Raw genomic sequence first — 27,442 nt, 5'->3', positions numbered from 1 at the left:
CTATTATATCCTATACCGAACTGGAGATTGTTATTCATGCTTTTATCTCTTCACGACTGGACTATTGCAATTCCCTGTTTACTTGTTTAAATAAAGGTTCTTTGGAGCGTCTGCAGATCGTTCAGAATGCTGCAGCAAGACTTTTGACGAAAGCTTCTAAATTTTCACATATAACACCGTTGCTCATGCAGTAACATTGGCTTCCTGTTGAATTTAGAGTCCAGTTTAAGATTTTGGTTTTAACTTTCAAGGCTCTTCAACAACAAGCACCACCATATATCATTGAACTTTTACAGCCCTATGCCCCTAGTAGGTCTCTGAGGTCGAGTAGTCAGGGCCTACTTGTCATTCAGTATACGAGACTGAAAACTAGGGGTGATAGAGCTTTTGCTACTGTGGCCGCCAGACTGTGGAATTCCCTTCCTCAGGACTTAGGATCCGCTGATTCATTGATTACTTTTAAAAAACAGCTAAAAACACATCTTTTTAAAACTGCCTTTTGCTAACTTTGTTTGTATTTTGTCTTTTTAATCTGTTATATCTTGTAAAGCACTTTGTGATCTCTATCTAGAAATGTGCTATATAAATAAAATTTTACTTACTTACTTACTTACCATCTTCCAAAACATCAGTGTTTCACTTCTAAATAATAACTCTGGAATAGAAACAAACTAATGTCTCACGTTTGTGTCAGCGCTGATCCGTCCACCCATTCCCATTTAGATCTTCCTGATGTCTGGTTGGCTCTCAGACCAATCCAAGAGTATCCTGCAAATTTACTGACAAATTCCTGTTTGAGAAGAGACACAAATATTGTCTCCAGTCATAATTCAGCACTTCTGTTGTAGTGACATCATCTTGTGAACATGTCTGAAGGAAGAATAACTGTGATGAAACTTTTCTTCCATTGTGCAGAAATCAGAAAGAGCCAAAGAATCAATGAATATCAGCTCCTCCTGTAGCTCAGTCAGTGTTGCAGTGGAATCAGTGTTAACAAATCATTTGATTCAGTTGGATTGAATCAGAAAAATAATCTGGATTATGAGGATTTCTCTCATTTTATAACATTTCTGTTATTTCAATGTTTTGTGTTGACTTGGTTTCTAAGGATCATCTGAACTGGTTCCCATTTAATCCTGGTTCTTTAACTGCTTTGAATTCCTCTCCTTCATAATTCAATGTGAATCTCCAGTTTGCTGTATTGTAATCGATCCACCTCCCAAATCCTGCAATCATTTCCTGAATGGATTCTCTAATCTTCTCTCATCGGTTATTGTTCATAAAGTCATTTTAGTAGATGAGTCTAATTTACTTATTGATGATCCCTCTAACAACACTGCCACACAATTGATGAACACTGCAGCATCATTTCATGTAGTGCATCATGTTGTCGGCCACACACATAACGCTGACCTTCCACATGTCTGACCTACTATCCAATCACAGATGTATCATCTTTGACAGGCTTACAGTCAGTGTTGTCTTCCCAGAGACAAACTGCTGTCACTCCCATGTCTTCTAATGACTGTGGACATTTTTAGATTTCTTCACTGGCAACATCAACAGTATCAGGTCAGAGTTCAAGTCTGTACCTCTTCAACCGCCCCAAGTCTCTCCTCCAGTTCTGTTGTTGGAGTTCAAACTCCTTCCTGCTGCCATCTCCCCCTGACTTCTCTCTATTAGAAACCAGTCCCTTTCATTTCAGCTGACTTTCAAACAGCCAGAGTCTTTGTGAGTGGGATCAACCCTCCTTACATCCCACTGTTTTAAATCAAGTTGCTCGTCAGCTCCTTCAGATCTTTGATCAATTCCAACCTGGTTCCAGACAAACCACAGCACTGAAACAGCTTTCATGAAAGTTACTAACCAGATTCTTCTGCGCTGGGATAAAGACTCCATTTGAGTCCTGCTTGACTTCTCTGCAGCCTTCATACTGTTGATGGTGCTCCTCTTATTAACACACTACAAACTGGCATCACTGGTGCTGCTCTCACATGGTTTTCTTTATACTTATCAAACAGATACTTCATATTACAGTTTTTCTCGATTGCTTAAACACTATAACCAGGCTTTTAAACTAAAATTTCAAAACCGTAACGCTATTTTTCAAAAAGCTCACCCATTTCCCTGAACTATAAACACTATTCCCTGCTTTGACACATGAGTCAAATTTGGTGAACTGTTACTGCAAAACTCTACACACAAATCCCTACATTTTTCAGTGCTTACACCATGTAGTCATTTAGAAAGCACTAGCATGCAATAATGTTAACTTAAGTCAGCATAGCTTGAGCTCAATTAGCACACAATTAACCAGGTGGAAACACTAGGAGTCAAAATTTATCACACACCAATCAGAACCTTCGATGGATAGATAAAAGGGCCAAAGTCAGCTCATTCAGGTTTGAAACAATGGATCCAAAGAGATGCAAAGGAAGAGGACGTGGTGGAGAAAGAGGACGTGGTGAAGGAGGAGGACGTGGTGGAGGAAGAGGACATGGTGAAAGAGGAGGACGTGGTGAAAGAGGAGGAGGAGGTGGAGGAAGAGGACGTGGTGAAAGAGGAGGAGGAGGTGGTCTAGGACAACAGGAAGGTGGTGGAGGAGGAGGGAGAGGTGGAGGAGGAGGAGGACGTGGTGAAGGAGGTGGAGGTGGAGAACGACGGCGACAAGGAAGGGGAAGAGCAAGGGCAAGAAGACAGTCAGTCTCGGATGAAATTCGAGCCACTTTAGTTGACCATGTCCTTGTCCATGGGATGACTATGAGGGAGGCTGGGCAACGAGTACAACCAAATTTGAGTCGCTTCACTGTTGCCTCCATCATCAGAACCTTCAGGGAGGAAAACAGGTAGGTGTACTTGCAGTAAGACTGCTTTGTACAGTAACTTTTAAGTTACTGAACTTATGTTTCTTGAGTTTCAGTATGTTTCCATTATTTTCCTGTAAAAAGAATGTGTGACAGTTACAGTAATGAGTGCTTCTATTTTTGTAGGACACAGAGACGACCACCTGGTGGAGGCAGGTTAAGGCTTTTGTCGGAGGAGCAAGAGAGGGAACTTGTAAACATGGTAATTGCAAATAATGTAATCCGCCTGCAAGAGATTCAAAGGAGAGTGATTGAGGATGATCATCTTTTTCGAGGCATAAATGCCATCAGCCTCTCCACAATTGACCGCATCCTCCGAAAGAATCAATTCCGGATGAAACAGGCATACCGAGTCCCTTTCGAACGAAACTCTGACAGAGTGAAAAACCAACGTGTGGAATATGTTCAGGTATGAGTTTTGATACTGTATAAAGTATTGTGTACCATCACAGCATGGTAGTTTATGCTGCCATTGCAGCACTCTTGAACTGTGGTTCAGGGTACCGATTGACTCTACTGTGTTATGTGTTTTGCAGAGAATCTTTGAGATTGAAGGATGGCCTGTTCCCCATGAAATAATCTTTGTGGATGAGGCAGGTTTTAACCTGACCAAAAGAAGGAAAAGGGGGTGGAACATAATTGGCCATCGGGCTATTGTAAATGTCCCTGGTCAGCGTGGGGGGAATGTCACTATGTGCGCAGCCATCAGCCAACGAGGGGTACTCCACCGCCATGCCGTACTAGGACCCTATAACACTATGCTTCTCCTTGCTTTTCTTGATGGTTTAAGACAACATATGTTCCAGCTGGACTACAGGGAACCAGCACAGCCAGAGCAGCCTCACTACGTTGTTGTGTGGGATAACGTCAGCTTCCATCGCGCTGCTCTGGTTCGTGACTGGTTTACCAATAACCCAAGGTTTTCTAATATCTTTCTGCCTGCATACTCTCCCTTTCTAAACCCGATAGAGGAGTTATTTTCGGCAAAGTGTATGACCGAGAACCTTATGTCCGTGTTCACCTCCTTCAGGCCATGGAAGAGGCCTGCCTAGACATATCAGTAGATGCATGCCAGGGGTGGATCAGGCATGCAAGAGGATTTTACCCCCGCTGCCTGGCTAGGGCCAATATAGCCTGTGATGTGGATGAGATTCTCTGGCCTGACCCAGACCAAAGACAAGATGCTGAGGTGGAATAATGTTTTTTGGTGTGTGTTGTACTGTATAGTACATGAATAAAAATGTGCCACTGTACATACATTGGTTGCGTCTTTTGTGTTTATCATGTGAAAAGGTTTTTGAAGGGGAGAACCATAAGCAACCTAATTGTTTTGGAACTATTGTTTTGAATTAATTGTACCAGTGTGCAAAACTCTGTTGTAGTGTGTGTGTTTTGAGGGCTTGTGTTTGATGTCTGAGGGCAAAGTTTGGTTTTTCAGCAAGAGTGAATAGTTTTGAGTGTAGAGCTTCATTTTGACCTGGAAATAGGATGTTTGGGAAATTGAGTGAGATGTTATGGATTTGTGTTTACTGTTGTGAGAATATGAGGCATAGTTTCAAGAAATGTGTTTTAGCAATCGAGAAAAACTGTAATCAATGTGTGTCCTCATCTGAGTCCCACATGCCTCAGTCCTTGGACCAGTTCTGTTCTCTTTATAAATGCTGCCCCTGTGACATCTGCTTAATGGTTTTAATGGGATCTCCTAGCACTGCTGTGCAGATGACACACACACTAATGCTTTTCTGTCGAGCCTCTCCTGCCTCAGTGAATGCTTCTCTGTCATCACTTCATGGATTTAAACTTCCTTCATCTCAAACTGAAGTTGTGCTGTTTGGCTCAGTTTCTCTGAGGAGGTCAGTCAGTACATCGTCCCCCTCACCAGTAACATCCAATCACCTGTTAAAGATCATTTTGAACCAACAGCTGCATTTTGAGCCTCACATGTCAAAGGTCAGCCAGTCTTGTTTCCTTTAGCTCAGAAATATTGCAAAGATCAAATCTTTACTGTGATTCAATCATCTGGAACTTTGAGTTCATACTTTCTCCTGCCTGATTATTGTAATTCACTTTTCACCTGCATTTCTCAGTCCTCCATAGTTGGTCTGCAGTTAGTGCAGAACTCAGCAGCAAGGCTGCAAACAAAACCTGGCCTGCAGTCTCATATCTCACCTATTCTTGCTTCTCTTCACTGGCTTACAGTGAAATTCAGAATCCTCTTTTAAATCCTGTTATGAACATATAAAGCTGTGCATGAACAGGCCCCTGCTTATATAGCAGAGCTTCTTGGACCTTATCACTGCAGCCGGCCTCTCTGATCATCTAATCAGCGTCTCCCAACTGTCCCTCGCTCTGATTTGAACACCAGAGGCCATCGTGCTTTTGAGCTTGTTGCAGCCAAACTGTGGAACAGCCTTCCTCAGACTATCAGGTCAGCTGACTGTTAACGGCTGAAACTCATTTTTACAGGTTAGCTCTCCCTCAATCTTTTCCCCTTTATTTTCCTCCATAGTTTCTAACTGTTGTGTTTCTGATGGAATGAATGTGCTGCTTTGTTTATGTGTCTGTATGTTTGCACATGTATACTTATCATCAATGTGTGGCTTTAATTCACAGTATGAAGAACTTTGTAACTCACTGTCAGCTCCATCAAAGATCACACAGACATGAACAAACACACCCACCTGTTCCTCTTTGCTGTTTATCATCACCAGATCAGCTCCTCTGGTCTTACAGTGGTTTTGACTCTCAGACCAAGTTTTCCACTCAGTGTATTTAAAGTAACAGCTGCTTCCAAACCTCGTCCATTCTTCTGGACACCACTTCCCTTAAAGTCAAACACATGTTTTAAAGTCAGACTTTGTGTCCTGTTGTATCACATGAATCTTTGGTTCCTGTCATTTTCCCTGTAAATGCTTCATTTAAACTCAGGTTTTCTCTCTTATTCATAATGAACTGAAACTTACATTTATACAGAGAAACTGTTACACAGCATCAAACATTTAGGATTCAAAACAAAGACACAATCAGGTTATCACTGTGTAACACTGATGTTTTCTATCAGTTATTCAAACTTTATTACCTTCTATCTTCTCCTTCAGCTTCTTCACTTCTTCCTGTAACTGACTGTTGAGTCGTTTTGTTTCTGTAGAAAAAAACATGTTAAAAATGTAAATATAAATTTTATCTGACATTAGTATTTTCTTGTTAATTTTAAATACTTTCTTACCTTGATGTTCAGTCTGTAGCTCGTTGTAACTGTGGTTCAGTTTATTGTGTTTGATTTGAAGTCTTTTGTTTTCACTCTTGTTCAAAGCATCTGAAATATTTCAGTGAAACCAAAATAAAATAAAATAAAATGAGTGAAACGTTGAACAGAAATAATCTTCTTCCTCTGCTTTGTCAAATATCAATAAGAGTCAGAAACTTGCAGCCATTGCTCTTTAACATGTCCTGTGGGTGGAGGTGTTAGAACTACAGGAAATCTGATGAGCTAAATACGTATCAACTGTGAACAAAAACCACTGACAAGATTCAGAATAATTGTGCTTCAGTGTGGAGGAAGAAGGTGAAGAGTCAAACAGCATTTCTACACCTGTAGTCAGAGATGTTATCTATATGCTTTGAAAGAATAGATTCTGACTCATGTGACATGTGCCTGTTCTCACTGAAAATATGTCTTTTTACATTCAGTCAAAGCTGCTCTGAGGCTTCAACACTTCCTCTTTCTGCTTATTTATAATTAATAAATGTTTCTTCCTGCAGCTTCCAGGAACTTCCTGTTTTCAGACGTCCTTTTGCAGGCGTCTCTGTTCTCACATCATAGATTTGTGATGTTTCTGCTGATCCAGCATTAAGTCTGTCACAGCTCCACCAGGAGCTAAAGGTCAGCTGAAGATCATCAACTGATTTAAAACATAGAATCAAACCACCTTAAAATCCAAACATCAGCAGCTGCTGGAAGTTTTCTCTGTGTTGTTGTTTTTGTTATTGTGGAGTCTTTACCTGATAATATAAAGAACCTCGAGGCAACTGTTGTTGTGATTTGATGTAATAAAAAAAGATTCATTGATATATCCCAGCAGATGAATGGAGCTAACATTAGCTTGTTAGCTACCTGCTTAATACACCAAGTGAACTAACTAGTCGCACAATGACAGACGGCCACTGTCTAACATAGTGTGGCTGCACCTGCATCAGTCTGCAGCAGATGCTGCTGCCTGTCTGCTTTGTTGATGTAATCACAGAATCAGCGTGTTGAGTGAAGAGTTTGAAGGAACAACAAGAACATTCACTCCACAACACACACAAGATATGAGCCAGGAATCATGCACACAGACACACACCTGCTAATCAGTGCTAAGTAACAGACTCATGAAATACTAGAAGCTCAGTCAGCAAAACCAACGTGTTGGTCAGGCTGTACCACACAGCAGCTCATATTATTGATCAGAGAATTCCATTTAAAATGCCACCGTGCAGTTTTTATGAAGAGGAAACTATCCTTAGAGACCAAAACTCATTTGGTCCTGAATGGAAACATGTTTTTACTGCAGCAAAGGTGCTCATTTTAACATGGGAGTGTATCATGAGCATGATAATAAAACTCCTCACAGCGTGTTGTGATTCCAGCCAGAATCAGCAGATACAGAACCACCAGCTTCACTTCAACAGCTCTGAAACGGCTTCTTTTCACAGCTGGAAGCTTCTTCTGGGCTTTTATTTCTACGAAGGCAAAATGGAGAGAAAAGAATTTGTTAATTTAATTATTAAACATGTTTTAATCATAATTTGTTTCCCATTTTTCAAGCGTATTTTATTGGTTTATCGTCAGAAAGACTTTCCACCTGCAGCCGACCTGATGATGAGCTGAACAAGTTCATTCCAGCAGTTTTGATATTTACAGGAGACTTTGTCACATGTTTGTCTTCAGGTGACTTTTACATATGTGAGAACAGAGACTCTGATTGACAGAGAAACGCTTTGATGTGACTCAGAAACAGACGAATGTGTATCAGCGTGTTTCACACAAAGACCAGATCATGAGGACAATGTTGGTTATTATAACATGAATATTATGTCATTAAAACAATATCTCCATGATTTGCTGAAATGAAAACAGAGTTGTTATTCATTGGTCTGATTTCCTGTCAGCTAAAACTAGCTGTGACAAGTGTGCTTCGAGTAGTTTCTGTGGTTATACTCGCTCCACAGTGTCGAGCAACACTTCCTTGTTTCTTATATTTCTGCCTTCACCACTGATCTGTGAGATAACTCCTCCAACACTTTTCTGTCAGCTTGTTTCTACACTTACTAAAATAACACACTGATACTTTAAACTAGACACTTTTTATCATTTATTCTCTAAATAAACAGAAAACATTAAAAAATATAGAAACATATAAACCATGATAAGAGCAGAGACTGCACACCTTCACCAAAGCTTGAACTTTCCTCCACACCATGAATAAACTGAGTCTCTGGATCCAAAAGCTTTGATGGATCTGTATTAGTTTGATATTTTATTGAGAAGATGGAAACAGTCTCTCCTGATTCCTGATGCCTCAGTATTTGATACTTACCTCCGTCCTGTGTTGAAACATGGACCTGACGGTCTGTGCAGGAGTCCACATTCTCATGGAGGAGGACCAGTCCCTCCAGTCTCTCTCCTCTGTCCTCTCCTTTGCTGTATTTCACATTCATGCTCAACTCTGGATCCTCATCAATGATGGAAGACATTTTAAGATGCTCAGTTTTCAGCAGTGTCAGTTTCCTGTGCAGCAGAGCCGTCACTCAGTCGCTGTGTTTCTCTGTTAACTGGAGCTTTTCTATGTGAAGCTGATTCTGATTCTGCAGTAAATCATAAGTAAATGTTGGTCCTCTGTATTCTGATGCTGCTGTCGCTTCGCTGTCTCTGTCTCTCTGTGAGCTGCTTTCAACAGGAGGTACAGACGTCATGACAGGAAAAGCTAAACCACATTTTGTTCATAGTTAGAATTAAAACTGATAACACAAAGTCCAGATAAACAGAATCAACTTTCTGGGTTTATTCAACAAATTAAACTAAATTTCCTTCAAAATAAAATGTTTGCATTTTATTTTATTTATTTATTCATTCATGGTTTGAGTTTATGAACTCTACTTTTTCACAGATATTTCTTTGTTCTTGTTTTTTGGACAGAGACCATTGAAACAGTAAAGAAAGTGGAGAGAGAGGGGCTGAGCTGCAGCACAGAGCCTGGGCTGAACATGAACCTGAGCCTCTGCAGTACTTTTTACTGCTGCTAGTCTTTCTGTCCTGACAGATGTGATGATCTGATCTGTGACTAAATAAGAACACAGACGTGTTTATATGACAGCCGAGTCACATGATGGAACAAATTTATAGGACAAAATGATAAAAGTGCATCTGAACGGTTTCTGAAAATATTTTTCTTATCTGATATGAAACTCACGAATACGTTGTGCAACATTTAATGTGCCACGCATCCTCGTGTCCTCATTTGACATCATCATCATGTTACAGCCGAGATAAAATGGAGGGGGGGGAGGGGAAGAGAGAGAGAGAGAGAGAGAGAGAGATTGACAGCGAGTCTTGAGATGTGAGAGACTTGTCACGTTTAGTGTGTTTGGAGTGTGTAGATAGCAGTGTCAGGAAAGTTCCTATGAAAAAGTAATTAATTATAGTAACTAGTTACTTCTTCAAAAAGTAACTGAGTTACTAGATTCTAAAAGTAATTAATTACTTGAAAAGTAACTTTTGTGTTACTTTAAAAAAATGTTTAACACTCTGGGGTCCAGGGTATAATCCATTTTTAACTACTTTTGATGTTTCCTCCACATTTCACCTTTAAAAACTATTTACTTGCCTTGTTTGGTCTCATTCTCTTCAGCACAACCTCACGTGTCTGAATTTACAGTCATGTTTTCATTTTGACAAACTGTATTAACACAACTGATCAAAATCAGACAAAAAACTGTAACAACCACAAACATGTTTAATGATCATATTTCATAACTTTAAATGCAAATATAAACTGTCAATTTTAAAATCCTATGCACAAGTTTTGCAAACAACAAAGTTATTTGCATCCATTTAATTTTACCTTGATTTTTTAAATAACCATTTCAAACTATTTACAGAACAATCAGCTGTTCTTCAACAAGATGTCACAAATTATTTGTGCCAAATATTTCTGTCCACTATAAAGGAAACATCACAGCCTGATACCTGCAGGTCTGACAGCAGCAGGTGTGACACTCCTGTTCCTACCTGGAGACAGCAGTCGCCTCATTGTTCTGACACACAACACAAAACTATCCACAACACTACACACTAACTACACAAGACAACACACTAACCACACACTCCAAACACACTAAACGTCACAAATCTCTCTCTCTCTCTCTGTCACTCCTAAAACTTCCCCCTCTTCCTAAACAACCAAATGTCATGTTGCCATATCATTTTTTAATTGGTCGACATGGTGCATTTTTCCACCAACACAAAACGGGTGTTTTTGTTTTGTTTTTTTTTATTTTTTGCTCATAAGCAGAGAGGTCTCGCTGCGCTGTCCTTAGACAGCAAACGTGACGAAACTATTGAGGGAAAAACGCTGCGTATATCTTGTTTATCATGACTCTGGTTTTACGTGGCACAATTTACAAACCTTGTTGCTTTGTCATCTTGAAGTGGTCATGTGATTGGCTTACCACGACTACTTTATTCTTCCTCAGTCAAACAGCAGCACTCGTGCCATTGTTTTGCCTCCTGAGCTCCAGGTGTTGTGCCAAAAACTGATCGTCTACCAGAAAGTGATTGCTGTCCGTGGTCAATCTGTAGCATCCAGATTACTTACAGCTACTTACGTGCAACTGATATAAGATGCAGTAAGCTGAACACAGCTTCAACCGTCTGTTTGTTGAAAAATAGTAACGTGACCGCATTTTCTTGTTAGTAACCACAGCTGGACTGGCGGTGATTTTTTGTTTTTACGGCCGATGATTATTTATTTCATTTTTTTAGTAACGGTATAAACAATGAAAGGTGTTGGATTGGCCAGATGCTGGCCGATGTGTCAAAATAACTCAGTTGTTTGGTGGTGGCTGTGGCGGAGCTTCCACAGAGGCCAGCAGGTGGATGTTCATAAGGTTAGTTAGTAGAGTTGCCGTCCCGTACAAACGGAATCGTCCCACATTCAGAGAAAATATTACGCGGTAAATGACGTCAGTGCGCACACTGTGTCTGAGGAGGATGTGCGGAAGTGCTTCAGGAAGGTGAACGCACGCAAAGCTACTGGTCCGGACGGGATTCCCGGCCGCGTCCTCAAGTCATGCGCGGCTCAGCTGGCTGGAGTGTTCACACACATCTTCAACCTTTCCCTCTCTCTGTCTGTAGTCCCAGCCTGCTTCAAAATGGCCACCGTCGTCCCTGTACCCAAATCCTCCACCATCTCATCATTGAACTTCTGGCGACCTGTAGCCCTGACCCCCATCGTGAGCAAATGCTTCGAGAAGCTGGTCAGGGACTTCATCTGCTCTGCACTACCCGACTCACTGGACCCTCTACAGTTTGCATACCGCCACAACAGGTCCACTGATGATGCCATAGCCCTGACACTACACACTGCCCTGTCACACCTGGAGAAGAGAGACACGTATGTGAGAATGCTGTTTGTAGATTACAGCTCAGCATTCAATACCATCGTTCCCTCGAAGCTGGACAGGAAACTGCAGGATCTAGGACTGAGCAGCTCCCTCTGCAACTGGATCCTTAGCTTCCTGTCTGACAGACGCCAGGTGGTCAGACTGGGCAGCATCACCTCATCCCCCATCACACTGAACACTGGTGCTCCACAGGGGTGTGTACTGAGCCCTCTCCTGTACTCACTCTACACCTACGACTGCACGGCCACTATCAACTCCAACATCACTGTAAAGTTTGCCGACGGCACTACAGTGGTGGGTCTTATCACCAAAGCTCTCCAGAGAGTAGTGCGGTGCTCTGAACGGATAATTGGAGGTGACCTTCCGTCCCTCCAGGACATCTACAGGAAGCGGTGCCTGAGGAAAGCGGGGAGGATCATCAAGGACTCCAGTCACCCCAGCCATAAACTGTTCAGACTGCTTCCATCAGGAAGGAGGTTCTGCAGCATCCGGTCCCGAACCAGCAGAGTGAGAGACAGCTTTTTCTACCAGGCCATCAGACTGATGAACATAGATACCTCAGCTTCACTACTGGAACTTCAACATTATGCACTACACACTGTATATAAATGCCACTTGTTTTGCACATGTCCAACTACCAACCTCTGTACATTTTATGTATTTTATCTTATTGTTTACTCTATTTAATTTGTAAAATATGTATATACGCACGCACACACACACAGTGTTGGGGAGTAACGGAATACATGTACCGCTGTTACCTATTTAAAATACAAAATATGAGTAACTGTATTCCGTTACAGTTACCGTTTAAAAAGGTGGTATTTAGAATACAGAAATAAATGGATTACACGGCGGTACTTCCCTGTTTCATATAATGGTGGGTCAGGCCTGTTTGGGTTTTCTTTGCTACGTTCTTGTTGTTCCAGGTGGCAGCGTTACGGTTGCCAGGGTTACAGGGTGACGCTCTCTCTCTGCGTGTTTCCTGGGTGAGAGAGGCCTTTTTGTTGTTGTTGTGCTAAGCTAATAGGCAGAATGCTACCGGTATAGCTCTAAAGAATGTAGCATCATGGGCAGTGTAGTCCGTGCTGCAGGGAGAATGGACTGCCATACACGTTATGGGTCTGTGAGCGAGGGAGAAAAAGGAAAAGTAGGAGTTGTCATCGAGGAAAAACGGGAGCTGGAAGCATGTAAATATAATAATAACCACAGCAGCCAAGAAGAGAGCCTGATGAGCCCAGTTGTAAGTAAGCTATTAAGACTCGACTGTACGCTGTGTTCGTGTTTTCCTCCAAAAACAATAAGTTCCGTTGGAGCAGCCTTTCAACGCCTCTCTCTGTCTCTCGCAAGCAAAGTTGACCCAGACAACAAAGTAAAGCTAGTTTTCGGCTACAAACCCGACACGGAACACGTATTCGTCAGAGGTCCCTTTACTACGGTTCGGAGCCGCGGACCTTCAGTAACAGTAATAAATAACAGCAATAGTACATTCATGTAGTTGTAAACAGCATGATAATATATTAGGTAATCCAAAGTATTCAGAATACGTTACTCTCATTGAGTAACGTAACGGAATACGTTACAGAATACATTTTAGGGCATGTATTCTGTATTCTGTAATGGAATACATTTTAAAAGTAACCTTCCCAACACTGCACACACATATATATATACACACACGTAGAAAAACATATTTAGTATACACATTCAGTAATATACGGAGCCACGCAGGGGACATGGGAGAAAAAAATAATTAGGGAGGAAAAAAAAAAATTAAGGAGAAAAAAAAAAAAATTAAGACGGACTTTTGCGAGCTCTCGCTCTCTTCGGAGGCCGCCAGCTCGAAGCCAACCGGGAGGTCGAGGCACGATGTGCCGGGAAAGCGGTGTTCCTCACGGCTGTAGTAGGTCTCGACCTCCCGTTAGCTTCGAGCTAGTGGGTGTCAGATCTCCAAAAACGTCGGAGCACTTTTGCAAATATGTGATGTCTTGTAAACCGAGCAGGTATCTGACGTTTACACAACTACATTCACGCCTCAAAATATCTTAAAAGTGTATTTTGGTAAATGGCCTGTATTTGTATAGCGCTTTCTAGTCCCTAAGGACCCCAAAGCGCTTTACACAACCTGTCATCCACCCATTCACACACACATTCACACACTGGTGACCCAGAAAGAGTAATATTACAACTAAGTAGCTGCCGCCATTGTTGGAATTCAACTTTCGCAAGAAAGTTTTGCGAGATCTCGCAATACATTCTTATATTTTGCTTGTTCTTATGGTATTGTATTTTTGCACACCTCTGTTGCTTGTGAAGCTCGCACACAAGAATTTCACTCACATGTAGTGTCCCAGTGTACCTGCACATGTGATGTGAATATAAAAGTCATTTGATTTGATTTGATTTGATTTGAAAAGGAACATAGTTTGTCCCGGACTTCAGCTAGAATGAAAAACGAAACAAATGTAACCCTGGTAAGATTTACAGCAATCAGAAGTACAGGGTTCTTTGAATGCATCGTAGTTCTCGTCTGATAGTTTGATTCCCGGACTTGCCCTGAAGGCATCACCTGCAGCTCGGTGCGCGTGAAGGTGTGGTGTAGAAGAACAAAGACGGCAAGGACAAACTCCATGCTGCCGCGGAGCACGGTTTTTCCCAGTTGAAAGAGAGAAAAGAGGTTCAATTAATATTTGTGAGAGAGCTGTCGTTAGCGGTGAACCACAGACGGGTACCTACCTCGAAGGAGTCGGAGTGTTTCTTCGGAGTGGCGGCTTACTGGGCTTAAGCCCGGGTTGTTTTTTCAGAAGCCCGGGGTCTTTTGGACTGTAATTTTTTCATAGTTAGATGCCTGGCTGACAACTGTATAAAGCAAAAAACTACACACAATATTCGAAGCACATAGTGCACACTGTGGGAATTTACGACTGTGCGTAAATCCCCCCTAATATTGGTATGATCCGAGCTCTGCACTAAGCTGGGCGGGGTAGCTGCTGCCTACGAGTGCGCTGTTTGAGAAACTGAGCTAGGCAGACAGTGAAGAACTGAATTTACCAAAGCAAATCATTCGTACTGTACAAATAATGTAAATATGACGGTGAATCACGAAAGATTGATATCAAACTGATCACTTGACCCATATTACGTTACTTGCTCTTCAAGTGAATCAACAAACGGCGAAATGAAAAGCCGAACAACAACAATGCTGTTTCTTTCGAGAGTCTTAGCTTACATGTGTTTTTTTTTTTTCATATTTTCAGTTGTTTCCCTCCACGGCTAAATAAATCTGTTTCAGTAGTGTACTGATATACAAGAATGGACATAAGGAGCTTCTTTCAAAGAAAAAACTGTGGTAGTATTTTATATATTATGCTTTGTATGTTGTTCAGTATATTTCTATGCAAAACAAGATGAATTTCAATTCACAGCAGTATATTCACAGTTGAAACCAGATATTTACATACACTTTATGGAAAACACAAGAACATTTTTTACTGTACAACATCAATTTAGAGTAAACTTGTTTTGTTTTGGATAAATAAATATTGAAATATCTTTTGAATTGGTTAAATGTCAGAACAAAGAGAGACAGAGCTTCTATTTTTATCACTTTGATCAAATGTAGGAGTAAATATACACTAAGTTTATTGTTAATTAATAAGAAAACTCCAGACGATTCCATTCTGAGCTGAAGAAGCTTCTGATTGGTTAGTAGAGTCCATGTGAGTAAATTGATGGCGCAGCTGTGGATGCATATAAGGCAAAACACAGAGCCTGTTTCTGTGACATAGGAAAATCAAGAGATGTCAACCAAAACACCAGGAAAAGAACTGTGGAGCTCCATAAGTGTGGCTCAGTTTTGAATACAATTTGGTTCCATTTGCAATTAAGAAATACAGATAGTTTCTCTCTTTACTCTTAAAGTTAACAAATATGTTTTTATATTTATCTAAAAAATAAACATTTAGTCTGATTTGATGTTAAAAAAGTGTTTGTGTTTTTATCTGAAGAGTAAATATCTGGTTTCAACTGTATATTTGATGATTGTCAGCACAAAGAGGGAGAGAGAGAGGAACAGAGAGGGAGAGAGGAGAATAAGGACAGAACAGAGATGAACAAGAGCAGGTGAGACACACATGTTAGTCAAATGGTTGTTTACCAAGAGTATCACCATATCATAGGTACTCATGTATCTCGTACCTAGTGTTTCTTTTTAGGTTTGTTATTTTTCAATTTCTATATTTATTAAGTTTTGCAGGCTTGTTTGCACAACAAGGCTAAATAATTATATAAACTTTTCTGAATCTGTACTGTGGTAGAAATAAAAAACAAGTGTAGTGCAGGTCTATGATGATTTTCAGTGCTACTATCATCTAGTTTTGATTCTGGTTCTGTCTTGGTTAAGTCCTAAGTAGTCCTGATTTTGAACTGTTGTAGTCCTGTTTTAATTCCTGGTTGAATTGGGGTTTAGTCCTCGTGTCTTGATACAGCCCAGATTTTGTTCTGCCTTGCTGCTCAATTAAAAAAGTAGTTTAAGATGTCCTGCATGTGATATATATTTTTCCCTATATGAAGTCATTCTTTTTTGAACAAAACTCAAAACAGAGAAAATTAATCTTTCAGTCATTTCCCCCCCCCCAAAAAAAAAAAAAAAAAAATCCCACATGCATACTACCCTGGGTGTTTCAAATGTCTGGCTCCGCCTCTGCATCTAACATTCTGCATATTTGTGTGCAGACTGTTTTTTTTTTGAGGGACAGTTCTGTGGAATCAGAACGATGCCACCTTGAAACGAAGCCGAAAAAAGTATTGAAACCGAAAAAAAATATTGTAACTGAAATAAATGTATTGAAAAATCTTGTATTGAAACCGAAAAAAAAATTGATAGTGAAAAACACTTACCGTAATTGTCGGGCTATAAGCCGCCACTTTTTGCACAAGCTTTGAACCCTGCGGCTTTTAGTCAGGTGCGGCTTTTCTATGGATTGTCCATGATTTTTGTCATATCGTAAGACGATTTGTTTTGTTTGTTCCGCTGTTGTACGGCACTACGTTGCCTGGCGGAAGGATCGGGGTTCAAGAGTGGTATGTTAGTCACATGTCCGTCCGCCAGGCAACGTAGTGCCGTACGAAGTAGCGCGAAAAACAAACTTCAAAGTAGCGGTGCGCGTTCAGCGGGAGTCGTGGATGATGAGCAGCGATAAACTTGCAAGTTATGCCCAAAAAGCAAGTTATGCCCAACTCCACCGGTGGATTTTGACAGCGTGGAAAAGTGTGAAAACATCCACGATCACCAACGGATTTTGAAGGGCTGGACTGCTGCATGATGGAGAGGACACCGCCACGGCCCTTCTGAGGGTGTTCGACTCTGACACTGACAATGAGGATTTCTTTGGTTTTGAAAGTGACAACGAAGGAGAGAAGGATGATGAAGCTATCCTGAGCCTGTTTGTATCCGACACTGGAGAAGAGGACTTTGGTGGTTTTAGTGCGCAGGAAGAAGAGAAAGATGGTGGTGAATGACTGACTTTTCTTCTTGTTAAAGCTGTGTCACTGCACCTGAGCCTAAAAGGTAGTCCGAATCTATTTTCTGGTGTGCTGTAGGCTACTGTTATGTACTACATGTGCAAATATGTACCCATAACTTGTTTTTCAAAATATTAATAAAAGTGATGTCTCCAAACAGCCATCTCTTTCCTGACAATTCCCTTTGTGCATATTCTCTTACATATGATAAGTCAACATTGAAACACCTGCGGCTTTTAGTCAGGTGCGGCTAATGTATGTACAAAACAGGATTTTCCCCTGATTTTAGCTTGTGCGGCTAATATTTAGGTGCGCTTTGTAGTCCGGGAAATACGGTAGTTGAAACTGTCATTTTTTTGTTTTCGCTTACAATTTCTTTTTTTCCGGTTTCAATCCATTTTTCATTTTTCAAACCATTTTTCAGTTTCAAACTATTTTTCAGTTTTAATCTGCTGGCACGGGGAGATTCCGGCCCGCGTGTATTTGCATACATTATAGAGGCCACTAGTGCTGACCAAGCTGCCATCTTTCTCTCTTCCCGTCTTTCAATGGCTGCTTCAGTTTCAGCTTGACCCTCCAAACCGCAAGTAAGTAATCATTTTTTGTCACCTTTCCTTGCTGTCCCACTGGGCTGGACATTAGTTTAGTTTTTTTTTAGCTACATCTGGTGAAGTTGTGGTAAAATGCTGGTATTAGCCTATCCGTCGTAGCAAGCTAGCCCGAAGCTAATATTTGCTAAATTTAGGGACACCCGTGTCTCTTTAGGAGTTGGAGGCCGGTGTTTTAGGAACGGCACAAGATCTCATCAACAGGCAGTGTTGGGCAGTAACGTAATACATGCACCGGCGTTACGTATTTAAAATACAAAATACGAGTAAATGTATTCGTTACAGTTACTGTTCAATAGGTGATATTGAGAATACAGTTAGTTTGTTGAAATAAATGGATTACATGGCGGTATTTTCCTGTTTCATATGTTAGGCTATAGTCTCTCTATTTTTGGTAATTCCACGCCGGTGGAAACCCAAACAAAACACGCAATAAGAGCCTCTAAAAATTATTATACAAAAATGATTTAATATGAAGGCAACAGCAGAGTGTTACAGGCATCGCCCTAAACAATGCAGCCTGATGGGCAGTGTATTCTGTGCTGCAGGGATAATGGACTGCCATACCTGCTATGTGTCTGTGAGCGAGGGAGGGAGAGAAAGGAAAAGTACGAGCTGTCACGGGCAGAAACGTATGGAAGCCCGTTTCCGCCACTAAAAAAAAAAAAAAGCTAGTATCCATAACTCGAAATTTCGAGTTATTTTCTCGAAATTTCGAGTTATTATGTCGAAATTTCGAGAAATATAACTCGAAATTTCGAGTTACTTTTCTCAAAATTTCGAGTTAGCTCTGCCAATCAAAAATATACGTGAATGAGGTCGCTTTCTTGTTACACGGAAGCATATGGCGCAGGACCGCGCACTCAAAAACGGATCCCAACAAATTAAAGTATGTTTGCTGATAGTAACACCATGTGATTCAGCTAATAACACAGGGATTTCATCATTTGTGAAGCCAGGCTGAAAACACTCAGCAATCTGTGCATTCACGACTGGATGTAATACCGGTAGCTTAGCTGTAGCATTTGTAGCTGAGGGCTTCAGCTTCCGGGTAACATGGAAATGACGTCATTCACGTAGATTACTGATTGGCAGCGCGAACTCGAAATTTCGAGTTGCTTTTCTCAAAATTTTGAGTTAATATGTCGAAATTTCGAGAAAATAACTCGAAATTTTGAGTTATGGATCCTTTTTTTTTTTAGTGGCGGAAACGGGCTTCCATAGAAACGGGAGCTGAAAGCATGTAAATATAATAATAACCACTGCAGCCAAGAAGAGAGCCTGACGACCCCAGCTGTAAGTAAGCTATTAAGACTCGGCTGTACGCTGTGTTCGTGTTTTCCTCTGAAACAATAAGCTCCGTTGCAGCAGCCTTTCAACGCCTCTCTCTGTCTCTGCTAGCAAAGTTGACCCAGACAACAAAGTAAAGCTAGTTTTCAGCTACGAGCCCGACACGAACTCTACGTATTAGCCAGAGGTCCCTTTACTACGGTTCGGAGCCGCTGACCTGTTTTATATACGCGCGGAATAGTTTTCTACACGAGATCGCTGCAAAAAGTGCAGCCTTACCTAATGTCCACCTATCGGTGTTCCACCAAGCGGAAGTAGTTGGTTTCAGTACATAAGTATCGGGCTTTGCTGTTTAATCCATAGCTTTTCACTAATGAGGGGTTACTGAAGTGCCAGGTTTTTAAAATTGGCGTTAATGTCGTTCCACATGTGGAAAGCGACAGAAAACATGCTGCTGTTTGCACATATTTAATAACAGGAGCAGAAGCAGAGTCCAGACTGTTGCTCTTACAGTATAATACTCATAATAAAAGTACAGTAACCGTGGTTAGTCACTGAGCAACCCGGTGCGTTTCTCTTGATTTCTTTAGTCAGGGTAAATTCATTCACCTGCACGGGTTAGCTAAACGAACTTTACAAAACAAGTTTCCCCGATAGCTGAGTGCTCATCTTAGCTAGCTAGGTCCTTAGCTATCTAGGTAGCTTGCTAAGGTAGCTAGCTAAGGACCAAAATTACGGATTAGCTTACAAACACATTTAACTTACCAAAAATAATGCGGTGGGGCCTCAGGTCCTCCTGTCCGGTAGTCCAATTTACTGAAGAACACCTCAGGCTGTCACTTTGAAATAGTCGGTAGTGTAAACGCTGGACCTCTCAGCATCTGCCATTCCCGAACAGACACGTGCAAGTTTATCTGTGACCGCATCCGCGTCGTCAGTGTTTTCTCCAGTCATTGGTCAGCATTATAATATATGCAAATACATGCAGATCGGAATCCCCGCCCCCCCAGCGCCCCCCCAGACGCCAAAACAGTGCCAGCAGATTGAAACTGAAAAATGGATTGAAACCGGAAAAAATGGATGGAAACTGAAAAAAAGAATTGTAAGCGAAAACAAAAAAAATACAGTTTCAATTAATTGTATTTCACTATCAATTTTTTTTTCGGTTTCAATACAAGAATTTTCAGTACATTTATTTCAGTTACAATATTTTTTTTCGGTTTCAATACTTTTTCGGTTTTGTTTCAAGGTGGCATTGTTCTGATTCCATACAGTTCCATGTGTGCCGAGTGAGGAGCTGGTATCGTGGGTCTAACGGTGTGTTCACACCGAATGCGATAGACACGAGCGAAAACGCCCCAAATGCCCCTAATTTGACTCGTGCACATTCGCACCTTGATTTGTGTCCAAGAAAAATCCATCGTGCCTCAAAATTGCATATTTTGACGCGCGTGAACCGGAAATGTGGGAGGGATGTGGGAGGAAGTTGTGCCAGTCCCCGGCATCTTTGCTAGATGGCAGCTGTCGAGCTAGCGTTTGAAGAGAGAGTCTCCCTTCTAGGGCTGCACGATTAATTGTTAGAAAATCGCGATCTCGATTCATACTTATGTGCGATCTCATTTCCAAATGACAACGATTTAAAAAAAAAAAAAAAAAAAAAGACGACGACGACGATTGTACCGCATGACAAGGGCGGAGCCTTATACCACGTGATACAGAAGCTGTGCCGTGTGATGCTAAAATTAGCAGGGAAAAAACAACGGAGAGCACGTCAGGGATGACGGGAAAGTGACAGGAGAAAATCCGTCCCGGTCAACCACCCAAACAGCAATAACGGGAACCTTATACAGCGCTTCCCTATACACGTCGAACTCCCACAGGCACAAAGAAATTACGGAGGCTATCACTTATCACCTGACCAAAGATATGGCTCCAATCAACACTGTGCAAAACGAGGGATTTAGGAAAATGATCAACACCCTAGACAAATGCTACACAGTGCCGTCCCGCAACTATTTTTCTATTGTTGCACTACCGGCTCTATACACGCAGCGTTGAGCAACGGTGGAGACGGAATTTCAAGCAGTACAACATTTTGCGGCAACAACAAAACGTGAGACATTTGTTGTTTTTATGTTTATTTGTTTTTATGTTCAGTTTCAACTGTTACGAAGTTGATGTGCAGTTAATAAGTGCAATAAATATTTATAGTGGAAAAGAAAATCGTGAGAGAATCGTGATCTCAATTCTAAGCCAAAAAATCGTAATTCTCATTTTATGCAAAATCGTGCAGCCCTACTCCCTTCTCTATTTACTGTGGAGAGCAGAGCAGCGGCGTTAAGGACGTCTTCGCCATACCTGGGACCATCAGGTCCTCCAGACGCGTTAGCAGTTTGGTGAGTTTCACCACTTGCTCCAGGAGCTGCGCCTGGATGACGTTCGATTTCAGCGATATCGTCGTCTTTCCCTCGCCCAGTTTGAGGAGCTGCTGTCCTTGGTCCAAGCATCGCCCACCTAGACACCCACTACAGGCGCTCAATCCCACCTTCAGAGCGCCTTTCCGTCTGCCCGAGGTTAGTAAAAGTGTTAAATACGGTTGTCCTTTATTGATACCCGTGCTAATATATGTTAAACTATTGTTTATACACTGCTAACATGGATGTGCTATGCTATCAATGAATGCCATCGGTGTTTACTGAAAGCAAACTGTGGTATGGAGACGACTGTTTATAATATTTTCTAGTGATACTCGAAAGGTCTCATCAAGTCACCAGCCTTTCTTAAAACTGAGAGCTAGATAAAATTGTGAACAGTTAGGTTCATCTTTAGTTATATGGTTCTATCTAGCATATTCTATCTTGATATGCTGTCTTATCACAGGTTAATTTTTCAAAAATATTAACAATGATATAAGCAAGGAAAGAGCTACATGTCAACATAGAACTCTTTATTTCTATTAATGTCTTACTTCATTCCTACCTGATTGACATGTTTAGGAATTATGAGTGATTGGCTCACTGTAGTGGTAAAAGTTGCTACCAATCAAATTATGATATGTTAAAGTTAAAACAAAACACAACTGACTGTTGTATATTATATCTAATATATATTATGTAATTAGGGCCCGAGCACTGAGAGTGCGAAGGCCCTATTGTATCTGCTCTGTTTATTATTAAGTGCGCCTATGCCAAGAGGCACACTTATTACTATTCGTCGGATTTATTGTGTGGATGCTTTAACTGCACTCATTGTAAATAAATCACTGTCACAAAGTATTACAGTTTTTCTCGATTGCTTAAACACTATAACCAGGCCTCTAAACTAAAATTTCAAAACCGTAACGCTATTGTTCAAAAAGCTCACCCATTTCTGAACTATAAACACTATTCCCTGCTTTGACACATGACTCAAATTTGGTGAACTGTTACTGCAAAACTCTACACACAAATCCCTACATTTTACAGTGCTTACACCATGTAGTCATTTAGAAAGCACTAGCATGCAATAATGTTAACTTAAGTCAGCATAGCTTGAGCTCAATTAGCACACAATTAACCAGGTGGAAACACTAGGAGTCAAAATTTAGCACACACCAATCAGAACCTGCGATGGATAGATAAAAGGGCCAAAGTCAGCTCATTCAGGTTTGAAACAATGGATCCAAAGAGATGCAAAGGAAGAGGACGTGGTGAAGGAGGAGGACGTGGTGGAGGAAGAGGACGTGGTGAAAGAGGAGGACGTGGTGAAAGAGGAGGACGTGGTGAAAGAGGAGGACGTGGTGGTCTAGGAAAACAGGAAGGTGGTGGAGGAGGAGGGAGAGGTGGAGGAGGAGGACGTGGTGAAAGAGGAGGACGTGGTGGAAGAGGAGGAGGTGGTGGAAGAGGAGGAGGTGGTGGTCTAGGACAACAGGAAGGTGGTGGAGGAGGAGGGAGAGGTGGAGGAGGAGGAGGACGTGGTGAAGGAGATGGAGGTGGAGAACGACGGCGACAAGGAAGGGGAAGAGCAAGGGCAAGAAGACAGTCAGTCTCGGATGAAATTCGAGCCACTTTAGTTGACCATGTCCTTGTCCATGGGATGACTATGAGGGAGGCTGGGCAACGAGTACAACCAAATTTGAGTCGCTTCACTGTTGCCTCCATCATCAGAACCTTCAGGGAGGAAAACAGGTAGGTGTACTTGCAGTAAGACTGCTTTGTACAGTAACGTTTAAGTTACTGAACTTATGTGTCTTGAGTTTCAGTATGTTTCCATTATTTTCCTGTAAAATGAATGTGTGACAGTTACAGTAATGAGTGCTTCTATTTTTGTAGGACACAGAGACGACCACCTGGTGGAGGCAGGTTAAGGCTTTTGTCGGAGGAGCAAGAGAGGGAACTTGTAAACATGGTAATTGCAAATAATGTAATCCGCCTGCAAGAGATTCAAAGGAGAGTGATTGAGGATGATCATCTTTTTTGAGGCATAAATGCCATCAGCCTCTCCACAATTGACCGCATCCTCCGAAAGAATCAATTCCGGATGAAACAGGCATACCGAGTCCCTTTCGAACAAAACTCTGACAGAGTGAAAAACCAACGTGTGGAATATGTTCAGGTATGAGTTTTGATACTGTATGAAGTATTGTGTACCATCACAGCATGGCAGTTTATGCTGCCATTTCAGCACTCTTGAACTGTGGTTCAGGGTACCGATTGACTCTACTGTGTTATGTGTTTTGCAGAGAATCTTTGAGATTGAAGGACGACCTGTTCCCCATGAAATAATCTTTGTGGATGAGGCAGGTTTTAACCTGACCAAAAGAAGGAAAGGGGGGAGGAACATAATTGGCCTTCGGGCTATTGTAAATGTCCCTGGTCAGCGTGGGGGGAATGTCACTATGTGCGCAGCCATCAGCCAACGAGGGGTACTCCACCGCCATGCCGTACTAGGACCCTATAACACTATGCTTCTCCTTGCTTTTCTTGATGGTTTAAGACAACATATGTTCCAGCTGGACTACAGGGAACCAGCACAGCCAGAGCAGCCTCACTACGTTGTTGTGTGGGATAACGTCAGCTTCCATCGCGCTGCTCTGGTTCGTGACTGGTTTACCAATAACCCAAGGTTTTCTAATATCTTTCTGCCTGCATACTCTCCCTTTCTAAACCCGATAGAGGAGTTATTTTCGGCATGGCGGTGGAAAGTGTATGACCGAGAACCTTATGTCCGTGTTCACCTCCTTCAGGCCATGGAAGAGGCCTGCCTAGACATATCAGTAGATGCATGCCAGGGGTGGATCAGGCATGCAAGAGGATTTTACCCCCGCTGCCTGGCTGGGGCCAATATAGCCTGTGATGTGGATGAGATTCCCTGGCCTGACCCAGACCAAAGACAAGATGCTGAGGTGGGATAATGTTTCTGGTGTGTGTTGTACTGTATAGTACATGAATGACAATGTGCCACTGTACATACATTGGTTGCGTCTTTTGTGTTTATCATGTGACAAGGGTTTTGAAGGGGAGAACCATAAGCAACCTAATTGTTTTGGAACTATTGTTTTGAATTAATTGTACCAGTGTGCAAAACTCTGTTGTAGTGTGTGTGTTTTTGAGGGCTTGTGTTTGATGTCTGAGGGCAAAGTTTGGTTTTTCAGCAGGAGTGAATAGTTTTGGGTGTAGAGCTTCATTTTGACCTGGAAATAGGATGTTTGGGAAATTGAGTGAGATGTTATGGATTTGTGTTTACTGTTGTGAGGATATGAGGCGTAGTTTCAAGAAATGTGTTTTAGCAATCAAGAAAAACTGTAAGTGTATGACGTGCTGCTTGGGGTTGGACGGGGATGGATCACCCTTAACACTGGTTTCCAATGTTCCCTGTAGCTCTTCCTTTGTGATTCCGCTCCCATCACACTGTTTTTCTGCTTTCCATCTCCCCTCCGTTACTGATATTTCAGATCTCATCTGTAAGTTAAAACCTTCTACTTGTCAGCGACACCCCATTCCTACAGTTTTGGTCAAGGCCTGTCTGCCCTCTTTTCTTCCCCTCATATCTGCTATTGTCTATTCTTCATTAACTACTGGAACTGTTCCTGCTTCCCTCAAAATTGCTGCCATCACCCCAATATTGGAAAAAAAAAACTGGTCTAGATCCCGATAATTTTGATCATTTCCGTCCTATTTCCAATCTACCATTCCTTTCAAATATTCTTGAGAAGATAGTTGCCGCTAGGGCTGGGCGATATATCGAGTTTTTTAAAAATATCGATATATTTTCATACGAGATATAAGATGTGACAATATCGTTTATATCGATATAGTCTATGTTACGTTATAATTATACTTGTGGAGCCGCAGGTTTGCCTCTCTTTCGTCCACTTTTGTCTCTACGCAACGTTACTCGGCCTCGCCTCTCCTGCACTGAACACAACTCCCCCTCCTTCACCTGCAGGCAATGACAAGATGAAAGCGGAAAATCTCCGTTAGCGAGTTACCGTGCGTGGGGCTGGATGGCGTCAACGTGTTAGCGAGCTAACCACGCTAACGACATGCAGCCCAGAGGGGCTGCACGGCCTAAAATCCTTTCCTTTTCTCAAAAATCGACAGTGCGCATTATGTATGAATTCTGGTTGTGCTTACTGACCGCGAACTGATTTTATGTGGTACACAGCGCTCAGCAATCTGTCAAAAAATGTTTTAATATGACTTTGCTAAGCTACGGAGCTGCACCGCTTGATGGATTGTCGGAGAATTACGGCTACAGAGGAGGAGCCTCGCGGAGTGATACGTACTGTGTGTGTATAAGGATGGCACCTGTTCAGAGACGTGGAGCAGCTGTGAAATCTGTCTCTTTGTTATTATGCTCAGCGTCTATTAGTTTACATTTTGACTGCACAATTGTGAGCTTTTTGTTATGCACAAAAACAACATTGTTTTCTTTTATTTATGGACCATGATTATTTAATATATGCTGATAATTTATTTTTGAGTAATATCTACGCTGTATGTAAATAAAAGTGCCCGTGTGACATCTGGGACACAGTGTGACTAAGAACTCTCTTTTTGTTCTTAACTTATGGCTTTAAAAAGAAAAATCGAGATATATATCTTATATCGCCATCCAGCTAAAAAATATCGAGATATGAATTTTGGGTCATATCGCCCAGCCCTAGTTGCCGCACAACTCCACTCACATTTAACTACTAATAATCTGTATGAACAGTTCCAGTCTGGTTTTCGTCCCTTCCACAGCACAGAAACAACGCTTATAAAAATAACCAATGATCTTCTTATGGCAGCTGACTCCGGTTTACTTTCCATTCTTATTCTCCTCGATCTGAGCGCTGCTTTCAACACTATTTCTCACTCTGTTCTCCTCAGTAGGCTAGCCTCCATCGGTCTCTCCCATACTCCACTAGCCTGGTTTAAATCATACCTGTCTGATCACACTCAGTTTATTCAACTCAAATCCTTCACTTCTCAGCCCTTTCCTCTGACCACTGCCGTGTCCCAGGGATCTGTCCTGAGCCCCTTCTTTTCATTATCTACCTTCTTCTGCTTGGACACATTTTCCATAAATATAATATTCAGTTTCACTGTTATGCTGATGACTCCCAGCTTTATCTGTCCACTAAACCCTACTCTGCTCTCCCCCCATCCCCCCTCACCCTCTGCTTAGCTGAACTAAATTCATGGCTCTCTTCTAATTGTCATGGTCCGGGTGTGTGCTAGTGTTTCTCCCTCCGAGCCGGCATCTCCAACCCTGGGAGGGGCCTCGGTGTTCTGCTGATTGCTCGCACCTGTGGGTGATTTAGCCGGAGACTCATAAGGCCAGCGCACTCAACCTCTCTTCGTCAGATTCTCAGCTAACCCTTGTTAGTGCAGGCCACCACTGTGCTTTTGTACACACCTGGAAAACTACCCTATCTCATTGTGTGTCGTTCTTTCGTAGCCACACACCAAGCTGCCGGACGCAAATCTCTGCCGAAGTGCTCCCATCCGGACGCTGGACCACCTGCCAGTCCCACGGGTTGTTCACCCCATTCACCTGCCTGCCTCCCTGCCTCAACGCCAGGAATTTCGGACCACACTCCTGGACCACTCACCCCTCCACGCCTCTACAGACCACGCGCAGCCAGTAAGCAGTACTCGGGAAGATTCAGAACTCACAGCTTTCCCATATTCCTCCCGAACCCTACCTGAACGTCTATACTCTATTTTCAGTGACTCTGACCCTTTCCCCGGACCCAGGTTGACTCTCCCTCCAGTCTAAACCTCGGAGCAGCTGTTTTCCACTGACGAATGACCAGATTGCTCACTTAGCTCGGGCTACATAAACCACTTAGGTTTAGTTGTTGTATTTTGCATTTGTGAAACTGAAAATTCCAGTTGTGTTGTCACTGAAACTACTTGCGTGCTGTTCGGCACCCAGCAATTGAGTCCTTTTCCTTTTGAGACGGCCTCGGTCGTGACACTAATTTTCTTAAACTCAACAGTAACAAATCTGAGCTCCTCTTGG

The 27,442-nt window shown here is 42.0% G+C and overlaps 2 protein-coding genes across 2 annotated transcripts in view; one reads left to right on the top strand and one right to left on the bottom strand.

Annotated features, from left to right (window-relative positions):
* LOC147303168 (C-type lectin domain family 4 member E-like) overlaps positions 1–27,442 on the bottom strand; it is a 47,409-nt gene that overhangs the window by 1,149 nt on the left and 18,818 nt on the right. Inside the window, exons 3-6 of the mRNA XM_086281386.1 lie at positions 6,091–6,180; positions 5,944–6,006; positions 5,546–5,688; positions 684–790 (exon numbers count right to left, since the gene is read on the bottom strand). Coding sequence (XP_086137512.1) covers positions 684–790; positions 5,546–5,688; positions 5,944–6,006; positions 6,091–6,180 — 403 coding nt within the window. The remainder of the gene's footprint in view (positions 1–683; positions 791–5,545; positions 5,689–5,943; positions 6,007–6,090; positions 6,181–27,442) is intronic.
* LOC147303169 (uncharacterized) lies at positions 2,371–3,916 on the top strand. The gene is made up of 3 exons (XM_086281177.1): positions 2,371–2,846; positions 2,991–3,273; positions 3,401–3,916. The coding sequence occupies exons 1-3, from the start codon at positions 2,413–2,415 to the stop codon at positions 3,914–3,916; spliced, it is 1,233 nt and encodes a 410-aa protein (XP_086137303.1). The 5' UTR covers positions 2,371–2,412.

The sequence above is a fragment of the Aulonocara sp. 'chitande type north' Nkhata Bay genome, linkage group LG22 (assembly GCF_057382095.1).
Source record: "Aulonocara sp. 'chitande type north' Nkhata Bay isolate Kocher_YH1m ecotype deep benthic linkage group LG22, A_spYH_male_GT1.1, whole genome shotgun sequence".
NCBI lineage: Eukaryota > Metazoa > Chordata > Actinopteri > Cichliformes > Cichlidae > Aulonocara > Aulonocara sp. 'chitande type north' Nkhata Bay.
The sequence above is the reverse complement of the archived record's forward strand: the minus strand, read 5'-3'. Positions and strand labels throughout refer to the sequence as shown.